Source organism: Trachymyrmex cornetzi, unplaced genomic scaffold (assembly GCF_001594075.2).
Source record: "Trachymyrmex cornetzi isolate Tcor2-1 unplaced genomic scaffold, Tcor1.1 scaffold147, whole genome shotgun sequence".
NCBI classification, from domain to species: Eukaryota; Metazoa; Arthropoda; class Insecta; order Hymenoptera; family Formicidae; genus Trachymyrmex; species Trachymyrmex cornetzi.
The window spans coordinates 2543451-2560324 of NW_017296059.1; the positions used below are offsets into that span (position 1 = coordinate 2543451).

Genomic DNA, 16874 nt, shown 5'->3' on the forward strand with positions numbered 1-16874 from the left:
CAGGCTTGTCCGCCGGCGACTTCACTGGCGTGGCAGGGCTTGGTGCTTCGATATTACTCTCATCATTTTCCGACATACTGGTGATACCTTCCTTGGTGTCATCGTCGTCAGCGGAGCCATGCGCGTGGCTCTGGTGGTACTTGAGTCCGTTAATGTGTTTGTACTTTTTACTGCAGTTCGGCTCGGGACATTCGAGCAATACTGGACTAGCAGGTGGTGAACCGCTGGGTGGCGTCGGTGGCGGCGCCCGTCGCTTGTTCTTGTCCTGCTCCTCCTCGGGTCCGCGCGACTTCCGCTTCGCCGCCGGATCCGGTCGTGGCGGCACAAATGCCGCTGGGCTTGGACTAGCCGCAGGTGAACCCTGTGCACCCCGGCGACCCTTGCCGCCGTTGCGCAGTTTACTGTGCACGGAACTCCTCGTCTCCGTGAAGTTGCTCAGGTCGTTGCCAGGCGTGGAGTTGGCCGCGGCGCGGCCGCGCTTACCGCGGCCCTTAGGCGTGCGGGCATCCAGGTCGCTAGTTGGCGAGTCACAGAAACGTGGTGGCGCCCAGTCATGACGCGTGCAGTCCAGCAACGTCCCGACGTACGTCTTACCCCTCCACGTAACATTTACCACTAGTACACCTGCGACAGAGAGAAAATATCTTGATCATAATGATCGGTAGAAGCGATTCCTTCAAGCCTCATAACCGTCTTATAATCTTTTATACCAAGTTTGACCTGCCTGAATGTTTACTAAAATCTCATTAAAAAATCCCTAAAAATTCCAAATATTTTTGTTCAAAATTCCAAGTACGATTAGAGAATTTTTGAATTCTGATTGAATTATGCTTTTAGATCTAGAGGAATAGTCCTATCTCAACAAAGAAAACTTTCAACGGTTGCAAAATCAACGTTCTGCTGAAGGCGGTCATTTATCAGTAATTTCTGATTAAACAAAAACTTATGCATGTCACAACTTGGCGTAACGCTCAAAGCAATTCGGTTTCGAGTAAGAGAAATAAATGAAGAAAAAAGAAGGCGACGAGAATCTCGTGTTGGACAAAGAAATACGACTGTGTATATCGTTTTGCTGACGGAACAACGCGTAAAGCTACGGCGAAGGAAAAACCGGTCCTAAAATACGGCGGCTTTAACCCCCGGGGGCCCCTCGAGCAGTTTCATCGCGTAATAAGTTTCGTGGCAACCTGCAGACGAGCTAACTCGCGTCTGTTTCCTTCTTTTCCTCCTCACGGCTCTTCGTTCTTGCGCGATCAGCGCTGCTAATTGAAAATATCTCGCCTGTGCACGTGCAAGAAAACGCGACGTTTCGCAGGTGATCTCGACGATGATGCTGCAGGTGTTCTCGGCCGCGGAACTCCCGTGTTCCATACAAAGTGCGCGGCTAAATTACTTTCGCGTTCGCGTAATAGGGAGAGTCGGCGTAAATCGAATCGGCACCGCGGGACGCCGCACCAGATTCAAATGTCAAAGCTTCGGGGAACGAACGACGTGATCTTCGAGTGAGCGAAAGGGATAGTTTTACATTAACGTTGTTCTTGGGTTGCGTTTCCATTTGACGCTTGCTTTCAGAATTTCATTCTTGTTGTTTATCAAGTGTTAGTTGTGAACGCCAAGTAGAATGTTGCTTCGCGTAGTGAAAGTATTAATTATAAAGCTAAAAAAAGAAAGAAGAAAGGTCGCTCTTTTAAAATAATGAGACTGTTATGGGGATGCTGGAATCATCTGTAATACCGACGAAACGCGCATTTCGTACTTTTTCTTTGTTTTTTTATACAAAATAAAAAATCTTTCTCTAAAATAAAAGAAAAAAGCTGTGGGAAAACAAATAGCTGTGGGAAACTACAAACCTGTGTAAAAAACAAAAAAAAAGGTAAATTAGAGTTCATGTTATCACGTAGGACATCTTTTCACATGATATAAATAATAATTCCAAAGTATCTATTCAAACAAAAAGTAGTTTCCCACATTTAAATAATGTATAAGAATATAATGAGACCTTCAAATTGTAATTTTGAAGCTTGTGTAGTGAAATAAATTAAAGAAGTAAATATGAATGTACATTATTTTGTATTCATGCGATATACAGGATACAACAGAGCAAGAAATGTATGTAAAATTTTATTTAATGTTTTACTTGGTATACATTATGTTTTACTTTGGAATAAAAAATCTGTTTTGTCAACGTTGATTAAACTCGACCGTCGCTCCAGCATCTCCTAAACATTGTTCTTGAAACGTTGTCCAATGCTTCGCATTGTGAAAATATTAATTATAAAGTTAAAAAAAAGAAACCTAAGAGAGATCGCTCTTTTTAAACCGTGAAATTTGAGAGAAAAGATATTTTAAATGCGTAATATCAGCCGGAGATGGAGCTGAGTCCATAGACAAGAAAGAATTCTTTATTTTCATCGCTGGGATTAACTCTTTCTTTAGAAGGTGATTCTCTCCCCGATGGGATACCGTTTAAAAATAGATACCTCCGGAATGAAAACGTCCGTGGAAGATCGCCGAAACGAGGCTCGTCGTTTGCATCTGTGGGCTGGCTCCCTCTTCGCGAACTCTGATCATGAATCGAGAACCGAAAATAAAGGAACGAGCCGCGTTCGGGGGGAAAAATAGAGGCGTGCATAAAGAGAACAATAAAAACAGCGGAAGTTCCAAGACGACCGTAGTTCCTAAAAGCCACATGACACCGTGTTTCTCCTCCATCTGTCAGACACACGTCTCGCTCTTTTTCTCTCCTGTCTCGAGGGCGAGACGAGATGTCTCGTTGCTCCTTTCTTCACCCCGCGACGTGCTTCTCATTTCGCTCTGTTCCTCTTTTCCCTTCTTTCTCGCCACGCGGCAGAAACCTCGGGGCATTTTGGTTGATTGAGTCGTCCCCTCGCGCATCGACGTCATTCCCATTTGCTGCGGAAGATAAACGTATGGGCGAGCACCAGGGGATGATGATAAATCCGTGCATTTCACCCCCGTTATGCGCCTTTTCATCCCATCTACTTCCAAGCCTCGTTTCCCCTCAGACTAACGTTACTTCCTTTTATTTTTCTTCTGTCATGTGTACTTCTATGCGAACCCAGACAATGGTCGAATGAGGGATAAATGACCAAATTACCCTCTAATAATTTGAAGAGACATTCGATTTCACGTCAATATACATTTCACTTTTAATAAGTAATTACTTTTAATGAGTTTGGAACAAAACTATTACATAAAAAAATTAGTAAAAAAAAGAAATATATATATATTATACATGCTCGTATTATGCAACGCGATATAGTAAAGTAAATAGCCAAAGAAATAAACAAGTATAGATATGACAAAAAATAGTTTATTATAAATAAAAAAAAAGAACGTGTTTCAAACACACGAAATCTTTTTTTTTTCAGTAATAATTAGAGCAAAAATAAATTAATGATATAAATATAATTAAGAATATATTGTATTATATATATATATATATTTTTTTTTTAATTTGAAGATTGAATGAAATTGATTGAAGATTGGATGAAAATATAATAATAGAAAAAGGTTATTAAAAGGCTACATTAAATGGCACATAAGTAACGTAATAAATAAATATATATGTGTGATATAAAAAATAAAATCAAATAAATCTTTGAAAGTCAAAAAAGTAAAATATAATCATGTCGTGCTTCATTTTCTTAAATTTTCCAGATTTTTTATTCAAAATTCTAGGTAAGATTAGAGACTCTTTCAATACAAATTCTTCTTTTGAAATAAATTGGAGTGTAAGAAACTTTCAAATAAAAAATATAAAGGAAATTTATGAAACACAGGAATTAGTAGAATGCGAGACTATACATCATTTTCTATAATTAGAGCGAAATTTACAGGATAGTTTAGGGAGAAGACTTACTACAAAATAGTATCAGTAAACTACTGTATTATTTTCTACTGTCATCCTGATTTAAAAAAAAAATATGCGTGGCGAAAATGTACGTGAACATGCGCAGATGTGCGTACTGTACTTATTGCTAACTAATTGTAAACATTTTGCATTATCAAAGAAAAAAGATCAAAAACTAATATTTTCAGAAATACAGAATTTAAATTTAAAAGTAAAATTCCAAAAATTCTTCATGTCCGATAAATTTCCATCCCTGATTTTTAAGGATAAAAAAAATTCTCCAAAAATTCTAGATTTTTGCAGCATCTATAATTAATAGTTTTGCTGCATCTATACTTGCTCATTCTTTTGGTTTTACTATAAGAAAAAGCAAAATAGAAAAAATTATTAAAATATGAATAAAAATTAAAACTGACCGCCTGATGTGTTTTCGTCTTTCGTGATATTTTCTCACAATGTAGTCTCTTATGATGCTGTCTAACATAATAATAGCTATTAAACGAGTTCATCTTTAAGTTTCACATTTGGCCTCGCGGTCGACTATTCCTAGAGTTAATAGAATTTCCCGCGACACAGTAAACGAATAATCGCACGGTTCGCCCCGAAGAGATTGCGATCGCGGCAGCTGCTCGCAAAGTCACATCCAAGCATTATTATTTGTCCGTTGCTCGTTTGCTGCAAAGAGACGCAGGCGTCACCGTCGCCGACTTGGGTTTTCTCTTCCTGAAAGTCGGTGGACGATAAAGGAGCTCTTTTCCGAAACGGGAGATTTGCGGTCGAAGGAAACACGGAGGGAAGAAGAACCGCACGAGGATGAGGAAGAAAAAAAGCCTTCGTAGCCACGCCATAAAACGAGTTAATCTCTTCTCTGGCGATATCATTGCAATTGCGATATCTCGATGCTGAGGAGAGCTCTCTTGGCGTCATAACAGCTGTCACGTGAAATCACGTCCGGCGTTAGCCGTCCTCCGAATGACAACAATCGCGATCGTTGCTAAAACGAGAGATTGGCTTTCGGTACAGCGCGGATTTTTCCTCCTACCAAAAACTCATCATACGGAAGTCTCTTCCGGTACTCGAGAGAGGCAGGTGTCTCGTTCATCAATGTACCGAGGGAAGCATTAAACTTTCAGGGAGATCGTGCACATTTCACGTCAAATCCGATTTTGACGGATTAGCATTTTAGCGGAGAAAAATCGTTGTTAAGCGCTGCTTGACAAACGCAAATAAATAAAGGAAACGTCAGAATGGTTTTTCGACATGTTGTTTACAGCATCTGCTCACCGTCTAATCGCCGGAAACACGATAATTTTTAGTGTACCAATCATTTTATTAGATGAATATTTTAACAATACGTAATAACAAGGCTACGGAACCAAGCCGGTAGTTGATATTTAGTATCAACTAAGTTGTTGATACTTAGTACAGTGTATTTACAATATTAAAATAAAAATAATAAAGTTGACATTTATTATTAAAAATGATAAGACATTTCGACCTTTTCGCATCAGGCCATCTTCAGTGTAATTCATCAAATAAATTAGTATTACGCAAACATTTAACAATGTGTTCCAATGTCCGCCTTATCAATAGTACATTCTATAGACGCAACGTATTCGTATAATGATGTTGATGAATCTTCGATAGTGCGACTCCATGTTCAGTACCATTCATATGTATAAAAAGATTCTCATATATATGGTATAATTTATAACTCCCTTTTTTTGTTAATTGTTGTATAATCGGCAGATTTCTATCTTAGTTCACCATTTCGACAGACACTGAAGATGGCCTGATGTGAAAAAGTCGAAACGTATGTCTCTTATAATTTTTAATAATAAACTTTATTATTTGTTGGAGCCTATCGAAATTGAAGCTAAAAATTGAATATTTTTTTAACTCAAAATTTAATCAAAAATAAAATTCAAGTAAAACAAAAATTAAATTTTATATTGGATATTTTCAAATAATACAAAACATTTATAAATTTTATTTAAAATATTTTTAAAATATTACAAATATATATGTATGTATGTACATATACATTTAACTGTGAGTGCGCGCGCGCGTGATGTGTGTGTGTGTGTGTGTGTGTGTGTGTGTGTGTGTGTGTGATAGACTATGTTTGCGTGTGTGGAAGGGATTAATAGTTACGTTGCGGTCAGATGATACACCGACGATATCGCGCGCTCGATAAAGTTCGCAAAGCAGAGCGAAGCGGAACGAAGCGATGCAGCTGCCAGGCGAAACGTGAAATCACGGGGCAGCGTTATTTGTCCTCACCGAATGGCGGTTGCCTGTGGCGCCCGGAGACAACATCGACTGAGATCAGTCTGGAAATAAGTGGATTTTCTTTCGGCTTCAGAGAGCTCGCAGTCTCGACGGCGGAGGTCTTTCAAAATCGAGATGTATTCAAGAACCTTAGATGGAAGAAGTGGAAAAAGATATGCATCATAGAATCGAATCCTTTCTTCCCGATATCTTCCGACATTCAATTTATTGTATAAAATTTCTTTAACAATGCATGTCGATATCAATTGTACCGTATGATCCAATAAACATGAAGTAATATCGAATTGATGCATAAATGATGACTATTTTATTGTTATGAAATAAAAGACAGAATTTTAAATATAATATTTATTGGAATTTCAATATGGTATAATTTTTATTATGTGACTTTTTTTTCTATGATTGTATTCTATCTTTTTATGAGATTAAATATGCCGGATTGTAAACGACTCTTGTTTGGCTAGATTATTGGCCTGCATTTCGTTACTTTCTCGTCAAAAAAGGGAATGTTGTCTGGACTGTATGGTCACAGGAGATGAGAAAGTCTCCTATGACAATGTAACAAAAAAGATCATGACGGTATCTAAATGAAAGATTACTGCTGACCCCAAAAACAGAATTACAAAAGAATATCGTATTGTGTTAAATTGATCTCTAAGGATGTAATCTATTATAAATTTTTAAAATCGAACGAGACAATTATCGCTGATTGTTATTACTTGCAATTAGAGAAATTAAAAGAGATACTGCCAGCGAAATACCTGGTCAATAGAAAGGTAATAATTCTATCAAGATAATGCCAGATTCTATGTAGCAAAACGACCCAACAAAACTTAAAGTTTAATTGGGAAATTCTTAACCATCTTTCATATTCTTCAGACATAATTCCTGACTATTATCTATTTCGTTTGTTATAGACTCATCTTGATGGAAAAAATTTGAGTAATATAGATGTTATTACAAAATGTCTCCGTGACATTTTAATTTCAAAACCAGGATTTTATAAGTCGAGTGTATTTAATTTCATAGAAAAATGAAATACAATCATAAAAAATAATGGAAATTATTCATTGATTGAAATAAATATTATATTAAAAAATTTACCTTTCATTTTCATAACAATATGGAAACTGCTATTATTTATGCAACTCAATATAATAATCTGTCATCTTTTCTTACATGCAAAACTTAATATATTAAAGAATTTTGATAAATTAAACCTCTCGAGTAAATAAAACCGTAAATAGAAAGTATCAAGAGAAAATTAAAAAGATTAAAGTTCACAAATGTATTTTTATGATAATATATTTATCACTCAATTTTTATAAACGAGTAGATACTTGAAATTCATAAAGAGCCTGCAACTGAGAAAAAGTGACATTCACAGTAGATGAGATAGGAAGAGCAGATTGTACAAGGAGGAGGAAGAGAAGACCTAAGAAGGAGCAAGAGCAGGATTCCGTCGAGGTGAAGCGAGAGATGTTCCAAAGATCGATAACAAGCTGTATAACTCTAGCTTCCCTCCATGGGAGAGGCTTCTCTCTTTCTCTCTCCCCTCACTTCTCACGTCTCTCATCCTTCCTATCCCGTCTCCTGCTCCGTGCCCGCCCCGTCGCGTCTCTGACAAGCATCCTTTCATCAACGTCTCTGTGATCCAACTAAACTACCCTGACATCGACAAAACCAGGTCCGATGGGAGATAGACGCCTTTACGATACACACCTCGCTCACGGTGGTACCTGTAATTGCATTAGTGGCTCGTTCGTGTAGTCTTCTCACAATCTCGCGTAATGCTTTTCTGTACAAGATGTCCAGAACGTGCTCATGAGATATTACACGAATCAAGATCCTTAATGGATATAAATACTTCAATAACTTTTTCATCCTATATCTAACATCAAAAAGTCAAAATACGGAAGTAAAATAATGGGTTTTAAAATTAAACTATAAACATTATATTTTCGTACTAAAGTTCAAGAGAAGCGATTTTTAATTTTCATTTTTTCTTTTTAACTTCATCAAAATAACGAAAAAAATGTAGAATAAAAGGTTAATATTAAAATATTAATTGGAATTAAAATAAAAATATTGAATATCGAAATATTAAAAAAGATCAAAAATTTATTAAATTAAAATAAGATAAAATAAAAATTGGATAAAAAAGATTTGCTCAATTTGAGGGTGATTATGTCCACAGTGTGGACGTTACACGCAACGAAAATGCGTGTTATCGCGATACGAGTTATCGGCGGTTTAGTACTTCTGTCGGCCGATCGCCGGTCATTAGTTACACGCGCATGCACGCATAATTACACATTTGCGCATATGACATTTATTGCTGGAGATTAACCTGTTAGCTTCGCGGAATTATTAATGCGCCGCGTTTATAAAGCGGGAGATGCAAATCGAGGCCGATCGAGGAGGGCGAGCGACGCGAGTCGTTGTCGCGCGCGCGTGCAGCCTGCAAATATAACTCGTTTCACTTCGTTTGCTTATCCACGTGTGTCGAATGCCTTACATAATTACCGAGGACGCGTGGCTCGCGTACACGCGAAAAAAATCGCCCGTCTTTTTAACCGCTCGCTTCCCAGGAAAATTTCTCAGGAGGGGATCTTAATGTGCTTATTATGAGCGAATCGACGACGTGTCGTCTCGTTAGGGCGATAATACGGAGCACGAGACATGGATTTCACGAAGGAAGGATGCGAATTGACAAATTCAATTTGCATTTGACATATCGTGGAAGTACACGGCTGTCGCGAAATCATTGAATGACATTGAAGACCCTTTAATCGATATGAAATCGATTCTTCCTCAACGAAAGTATCAGGGAAAACTACTTGTTCCTCTTTAATTAAAGATTGGCGATAAAAAGCTTCTAACGAATTAAGCTTCAAGAAAAAAAGATAAATGATGAAACCCTGTTTTTCCCATTTAATTATAAAAATGCACGTTTCTGTAAAGTAAAATTGTAAATGTTTTTTTTTTCAAAGTTCCTGAGATTTCCGGTAGCTATTCATATATATATTACTAAGATTTTCTCGTCACGCGACTATTACATTTATAAACATGATCACGATTGCGACAGAGGTGAGAAGTCTCGAAGGAACGGAAATGGAAGGCAGAGCGGATAAATTTGCTATAAAGTAAAGCGGCGCGAAGAGGCAGCAGCCACGAAACCAGAACAGACGTGCTCGAGATTCCGTTGATGTTTTATTTCTCTCGTCGATATAACACGTTGGTAGAGCTCTCTTTCTCTCTTTTTTCTCTCCTCTCTCTCTCTCTCTCTCACTCTCTCTCTCATATCTTTTTCTTGTATCTCGCCGGGAGTCAAAGATGGAACCGGCTAAAGAGTAAAGAGAAGAGGAATAACAAGGAGATGAAAAGAGGTAGAAGAAGACGAGGCGAGTCGAACGAGAGAAAGAGAGAGAAAAAGGGGTGAAGGGCGATTGAAGAGTTATGGGGATGCGAGAGGAGAGTGGAGGGCGGAGAGCGGGAGGTGAAAGGATGTAGCAGCAGGATATCAGCAGCGAACGACGAAAGTAATAAAACTTGGATGGATGGCAGAGAGGCTCGGACAGATTGGTCGGCCATTCAATTGGGAATTCGACGAATTTATGGACTTCCTAATCTGCCATTATGAACGGCCATTTAGGAACTCCCTTTCGCGTCTAGCTTCACCGCGTCGTTTATTCTTTCGATGGCGAACAAAGCAACAATAACAAAAAAAAAAAAAAACAATCTCACAGATGTTTCTGAGATTGCAATGATGCGTCAGCTCAAATGAAATATCACTCCAGAAAATATAACTTGATGTTATTTAATGCGTTGCGTGCTTTATAAACATTTCATCTCGTTTATATCTTTCAGTGTAATCACCGTTAGAATTAATTTAAACTAAAAATAACTTTACCGGATATGTATTCGTGTATTATTCATCTATTTGTTTCCTCGTGCGTAAATTTGAAGCAACAAAAACAGTCGTTGAAAACGTACATAAATGCACGCTTTCGATGCTGTTTTTATATAAAAGGTACCGCCGGTTTTATCTACTTCGAGCTTAAGGCACTTATATTTCAAGGCAGTCGTTTATTAAGTAGATTAAACTTTACATTAGAATTCTACGAATTACCGTCACGGCGGAGAGAGCACATTTTTCCCTTTAGAAAACTTTGAAAGTCCATTTCTCAGTTTTGACGTGGAAGCGTTTGGCTCCTTTCACATAATGGCCCTTCATTTATCCTTACTTCGCGAGGGGATCCAACGATGAAAAACAGCTACTCGATTCGACCGCCTTCGAGGGAACGATCATAAAGTGGACCTTTGGTATCGTAGAGAAAAGAAGAGGGGAAAAGCACGAAGAACGTACGAGAAAAGGATGAGAAGAAAAAGATAGAAAGGGAGAGAGAGAGAGAGAGAGAGAGAGAGAGAGAGAGAGAGAGAGAGAGAAAAAGACAAAGAGTGGAAGAGGGAAGAGCAGCCGGGGAGTCACGATGTAGTTTAACCCGACGACAACCACGACCGCGGCATATAATACCTGTCTGACAAGCTACCTTACCCGTGTTGTATCAGCCGGGCATGTACATACACATATACGCGCGTGTGTGTACGTATTGTCCGTCGACGTGTGCGAAACACGCGCTTTTGTGTGCACGCGGAGCTTACCGCACGGCATGCACAGGCGTACGGCGGTTGCGTGTGCCCGCGTTGCACGCTCGAGTGTGGTTCGAGAATTCGAGAATTCGAGAATTCGAGGATTCGGGTAAAACTAATTGCAGGCCTGTCGGAAAACGGTTGGCGGGATCTTGCGTATCGCATGCGAACAGACCTTCATCGATTTCATTCCATGGACAATAATTATACTTTTATCATTTCGTGGGTACATCTTGTGCGTCACATTTCATACATTGTTTCATGTCACTTTTTGACGTTACAAAAAGAACCTTTGTACGACGAAGAGAATGAATTTCATGTACTTCGCTTAAAGAATGAGCGATAATTCTGGGGTATCCTATACGTTTGAATGATATTGTAAAATTTATTTGTATTCATGAGCATGTATTATGCGCAGCCGTCACGTTTTGTCACGAATGTAAAAGAAGGTATGATGAGAACGGAGCGAAGTGTTCGCGTGTACTCTTGTAGCGTGCGGCTTTCTTTATAATTTCCGCAGATCGCTTTAATCGTATTACGAAGAAATCGTTGAAGCATGCGACGAATAGAACTCAGGAGGCTTTCCCAGGAGGAACGATCTATTAGCGAAATTGGTATTAATTACGTTAGCTCGCGGTAAAATTAATTATTCCGCTGAAGAGCGTCTCCCGGCACTTTTGTTTTAATTTCATTCTACGTACATCAGTTTTTATCTCGCGTGCGAGTCAAGTCGCGGCGCATTATTATATCGTATTATTATATCGCAACTCATTATTATACAGCGAGTGATAAGAAAGAAAAAGCATTAATAAACATTCAGGCTAGCAGTGGTCGTAGAAAAATAAAGTTTCGATCGAAATACGCTGCCAAGCGAAATATTTTTGGTGTATATATTGTAAATTTAAAAAAATTTTCACGTAAAAGATAAAAATAGCTTCTCGAAACAGCGTAATGTATTTTCAATAAATTATAAGGAATCAAATTAGTTGATGTTTTTCGATAAAAAAAAATGACGTGATAATTTTTTAAATACAATTATCAATCAAATCAAATTTCAATATTCATGAATTTACAGAATTCAGCAAAGGTTACCGAAATAAATTTGAAACGCATTATTAATTTTTCTAGAATGACATTTCCTTTCTGATATATTAACACTAACTATATAGTAGTAGAGTCGCATAATTTATTAAAAGCGTTCCATACTTTTTCATTAAAGCATGAAATAACGAAGAAATATGTCCATTAGGGTTTTCTACACACACACGCACATACTCGTATATATATATATATATATATATATATCGGAATATTGTTGAATATTTAAATATTTTCTCTATCAACACTCTATGTTATTATTACATTATTCCACACGTCGCACGCAACCAGCCAGTGCGTTTTGCAGCTGGCGAATTAGCGAGTCAGCTTAGCGACGCGTATGAGTTGTAAAACAATGGCGAATGTTAAGCTATGGAACGTATGTTAACAAGCATGAAAGCTTAAACCCGGATAAATTAATCTGCATTACTTCGCGCAAACGTGATCGTTATCGAGTTACCGCTACTTTAACTGTCGAAATGGTCTTAATAAGCTTGCGGGCGATCCAATTACGTAGTTTATCCGCGTTTGTCTAATCACACTCATTACTCGTGAAAATACTCCGGTGCGGCGTGACAGTGCAATATTTCGGTGTAACGTTGCGCTAAATTAGTCTGGACAAGAGCGCGCGATCACGTTTTTTTACAATCATACCTCTTTTTAAACAAAATAAAAAATTGAAAAGAAATATTTAAAATATTTTTCAAAAAGAATGAATGAATAAATAAATTGAAATTATACGAATAAAATACAAAGTGTCGCAGTTCTGTATACATTACAATTACACGATCGCGGTTGATTGATCTCGGCAAACGAAATAATGATGCCGGGATTGCAACACGCTTTTATTTACCCGACTTTTCCGGCCGGCGGAATATCGGACGAATATTTATAACCCCGAATCGTTCGAGCAGCAACAAGATCGATCGAGTGCTATTCCTATTACATCGGTGCTCTCCGAATGTTTACCCGGGGCAAACGATTGATTGATCATCGGTGCTAGTTATTTTCAATCGACACGAGACGATTTTTATTTTATCGATAACCACAACGACAGTGGTTATTATTTATTCGCGCGATTCTATGAGAATGACTGTAACAACTAGATCATCTGTCGATTCTGTCAATCATTTATTAACTCCGGCTAATGGAATTAATGAAATCCGAAGATCAGAATCTCGATTACATAATAAAAATAAATCAAGTTTCGATGAAAACCTGCTCGAAGTTAATCCACGAACAAGAAGTTCTGTTTTATTTTTACTCTCGATTGCTATCAACTTCGAAGACTGTTCAGTTAGTAATTAGCTTTTCATTTAATCTTCACGATAATGTAGACCCGTCTTACATTCACCAAGGAATACAATATTCATGTCTCCATAATTGGGCCCTTTATTTAATTATTTGTCTGTGACGTTTGTCATGTGAATGTATGGAAGTCAACATCGTTTCAAAATGTACGAAAATTATAAAAATACCAGGAAATATTTCGAGTAATATTCGACGCTTGAGATATTACAAGTATCCTTTTATTTTACGGGTTTTCCGAGACTTCAATCGTAGGTTTAAGATCGTAGGTAGAATTGATCGTAATCATATCTATTGTTTTTCTTTTTCTTTTAGTAATAATATTTGTATTAATAACCATAAGGACATAAATAATTTCAAGATTACGTAAAAAAGTAAGTTAATATCCATTTCGGCCAATGGGCATTTTTTAATAAGAATACAGTGTAACATAGTGAATCATTTTATTCTTATTTAACGTCGGCAAACAATAAAAATGTGACAATTCACTGTGTTACACTGTATCCTTGCTAGAAAACGACCAATGTAGAGTCACTTTAATCTCAATTCAATTGTTACACACAATATATTCAACTTTTTTTTATATATGTGTAGATATGTACATACACTGGAAAAATAAAATATTATTTTTAACTTAAATACGTACAAGTGGATTTTCTGTAAAAAAATAAAATGTTAATTTTAATTTAAAAACGTTTAGTGGACTTTCTGAAATATGAAAAAATGTTAAAATAAACACAAAAATGTTAATTTTAACATTTTTGCATGTATCAGAAAGTCCACTAAACATTATTAAAGTTAAATTAACATTTTATTTTTTACAGTGTATACATACACACGCATACTCTCTTCGTCTCTTTTTAATTCTTAGCGTTTACCGGTTGGAAATTCGAAGTAATCGTACGTAGAGGGATATCTGTACATTTAATTACATTTATCAAAAAAAAAAAAAAAATATTATATTTATATTACCGATAAAACCGGAAGTTACAGTTAATGCAAAAATTTTATACGACCAGGAAATGTAACGAGGCGAGTAATTTCTGCTAGTGAACGTTGCACAAATTATTATCTTGTTCAGTTGAATGTATAATGAAATAAATGCTTTATATCCACTGGAGAAAAGTGGCGCCTGTAATCCTTTCTCGCACAATTATTGCTCGTTATTATAGCGCAAGGAAAATCGCGACGCGAGCGGGGATCCTGTTTCCTATACTGCTCTCCTCATTTATACGCATCGCTAACGGTGAACATCATTTTGTATAACAACTCTAACGATGCTCGATATTATTTAATATCCCGGGAAAACAAGTGGGCGGTAGACGCGCTGATTTTACGTTGAACGATAGAAGATGCGATCGTATAACTCCCTTACGACGGTGATTTCCATAATAATAACGCAGACTTTGTATGCGGTGCCATTAGTGTTATTACTGTTATTCAGCGAATTGCAGAAATTCGATGAATCAATAAGCAATGTGTATGACTTTATCCGAAGAGCCTGGAGCAATAACAGGGTAAATTTGATGGGAGCAAATTTGACAAGCGAATACTGGGAATATACATGAATCATTAATGGTCTAAATGCAAATTCTTCGTATTTTACCAATGTCTGTTAACATTAACAGTTAAATCGTTCGTATTTTTAACAAATTAATTACAACTGGATAGATTGTTAATTTAATATTCGAAGAGTTTGAGAAAAGCGGTCAGGCATGTATTTTTACGATTTTATATATTGCTAGAAGAAAGATTAAGTAAATTGCATTAATTGTATGAAATCGCAATTTGTATATAAAAATACGTTTCTTTAATGAAAAAAAAAAACATATCATTTTCATTGGATAAAATAATAAAGTAGATCGGTCGGTAGATAATTTATTCAAGAATATCATTAAATAATTGTAGCAGGATGTGAAAATAGAAATGTTATCTCTGTTATACTCTTTTCAGATATCAAATAGAATTAATTGTAATTAAATTTTCTGCATTCGACTGACTCTTGCATGAAAAACACATGATTTGAAATTACATGTAAAATTATCATTTAAAATTAATATTATTTCATTTATCATTAATTACAGATCCATTAAGTGCAATATGACAATTAAAATACATCAAAAGAAGATCAACAATATACAGAAATTAATGTAAAACTAATAAGTAGAAATTAATATAAAATCAATTTGTGTAAAAATACGGTTTTCCGATGAAGAACAAGATTGTCGTTTTATCGATTGATTATAATTGTCAATTAAGAGAGTATTAAAAATCAATGCTTCGTTCGCTAAATCAGTGCTATCGTTCTAGGATTAATTTCGCTCCCTAATCCTCTGTAACTAAGAGGAAGCTAAGGGGATAACAAGAAGGTCGGAGGTCCAAGGTGGCGGAGTATGCCAAGGCAAATGGGCGAATTAAGCTGTAACGAGGTTCTTACCTCCTTCGGTCTCGTGCCAAACGATGCCCTCGAGGGTGACGGAGGTACCGGGCTCACAGGGCCCCAAACACTCTGGTTCCGTGATGGTCCCCACGCTGGTCCCAACGCATACGTCGGACATGTCCTGCAACAGAAAGTTCGACGAACGGTGAGCCACCATGTTGTCACATGTCACATGTATGACACGCAGCATCGATATGTATCGCATTCGTCAAAATTTCGCCCGCGTGAAACAAAGCCGCGTGAAATAATCTATAACATGAAGATTGTACCATGCACAAAAAGAATGGTTTGGCTAAAAAAATATAAAAATTTAGCTAGATACAGATTTGAAAATAAATTTGTTATGGACACACACCATAAAAATAGTTATTGGAACGTCCAAGCTGAGTGCTGGAGTGTTAAAACCTTTTAGAATATTTTATTATTACTCATTATATGTTTGAGCTTCCTACATATAATTATTTTGATACTTTTAACTAATAAATTATTTTCAAATCCATATTTAGATAAACTTTTAGATATTTCAGCAAAATCATTCTCTCCGTGTAAATTTATTATCTTAATGTATAAATAATAAATATTTTAACAACGATTTTCAGCGATTAAAAGCTAATTTCTTCCTGATGATTAATTTATTTTGAAAAGTATTTTATCGAGGATACTGCTGTTTGTATTAACTCTCTAATGCAAACGTAGGAGACAGACAATGTATATTGTTCGTAATTAGATTGAGATAGTCTCGTATGTCCAGGGACTTGTCATTCTAACTACGAAGCGGTCCCCGTGACGCCCAGGGACCTGCATTCTAACTACGACACGAGAATGGCTATCAAGAGCGATAGCATGACTGAGCGATGAGGATGCTAACTAACGATCCGTTAGATCCATGAACTATCTCATGGCGAATGCGTGATATTAATGTCTAATAAACGTCTGTTTCGAGAGACCGCTCGAATATTTTCGCGCGGCTCTGCTGTGTACCTCTCATACGTTTAATTCAATTCATTCACTCTTCACAGTTGAGCAACGCGACATAAAATCCGTCGCGTATATATGGTGTCTTTCGACGTGAAAATATACATTTTTCAGTCCATACATTTACGGTGTATTCTGGCTGGCGTAATACACAGTGCACGACCGTTCCGCGCCGACATGACCGTTGCGCGACGATTTCGACAAGGTGTTAACGAGTCATCGTACAGTATATAT

The 16874-nt window shown here is 37.0% G+C and overlaps 1 protein-coding gene across 1 annotated transcript in view; it reads right to left on the reverse strand.

Moving 5' to 3' along the window:
- The window catches only part of LOC108757574 (zinc finger protein 608), a 141718-nt gene that overhangs the window by 10000 nt on the left and 114844 nt on the right, over positions 1 to 16874 (reverse strand). The window contains exons 3-4 of the mRNA XM_018502035.1: positions 15663 to 15786; positions 2 to 624 (exon numbers count right to left, since the gene is read on the reverse strand). Coding sequence (XP_018357537.1) covers positions 2 to 624; positions 15663 to 15786 — 747 coding nt within the window. The remainder of the gene's footprint in view (position 1; positions 625 to 15662; positions 15787 to 16874) is intronic.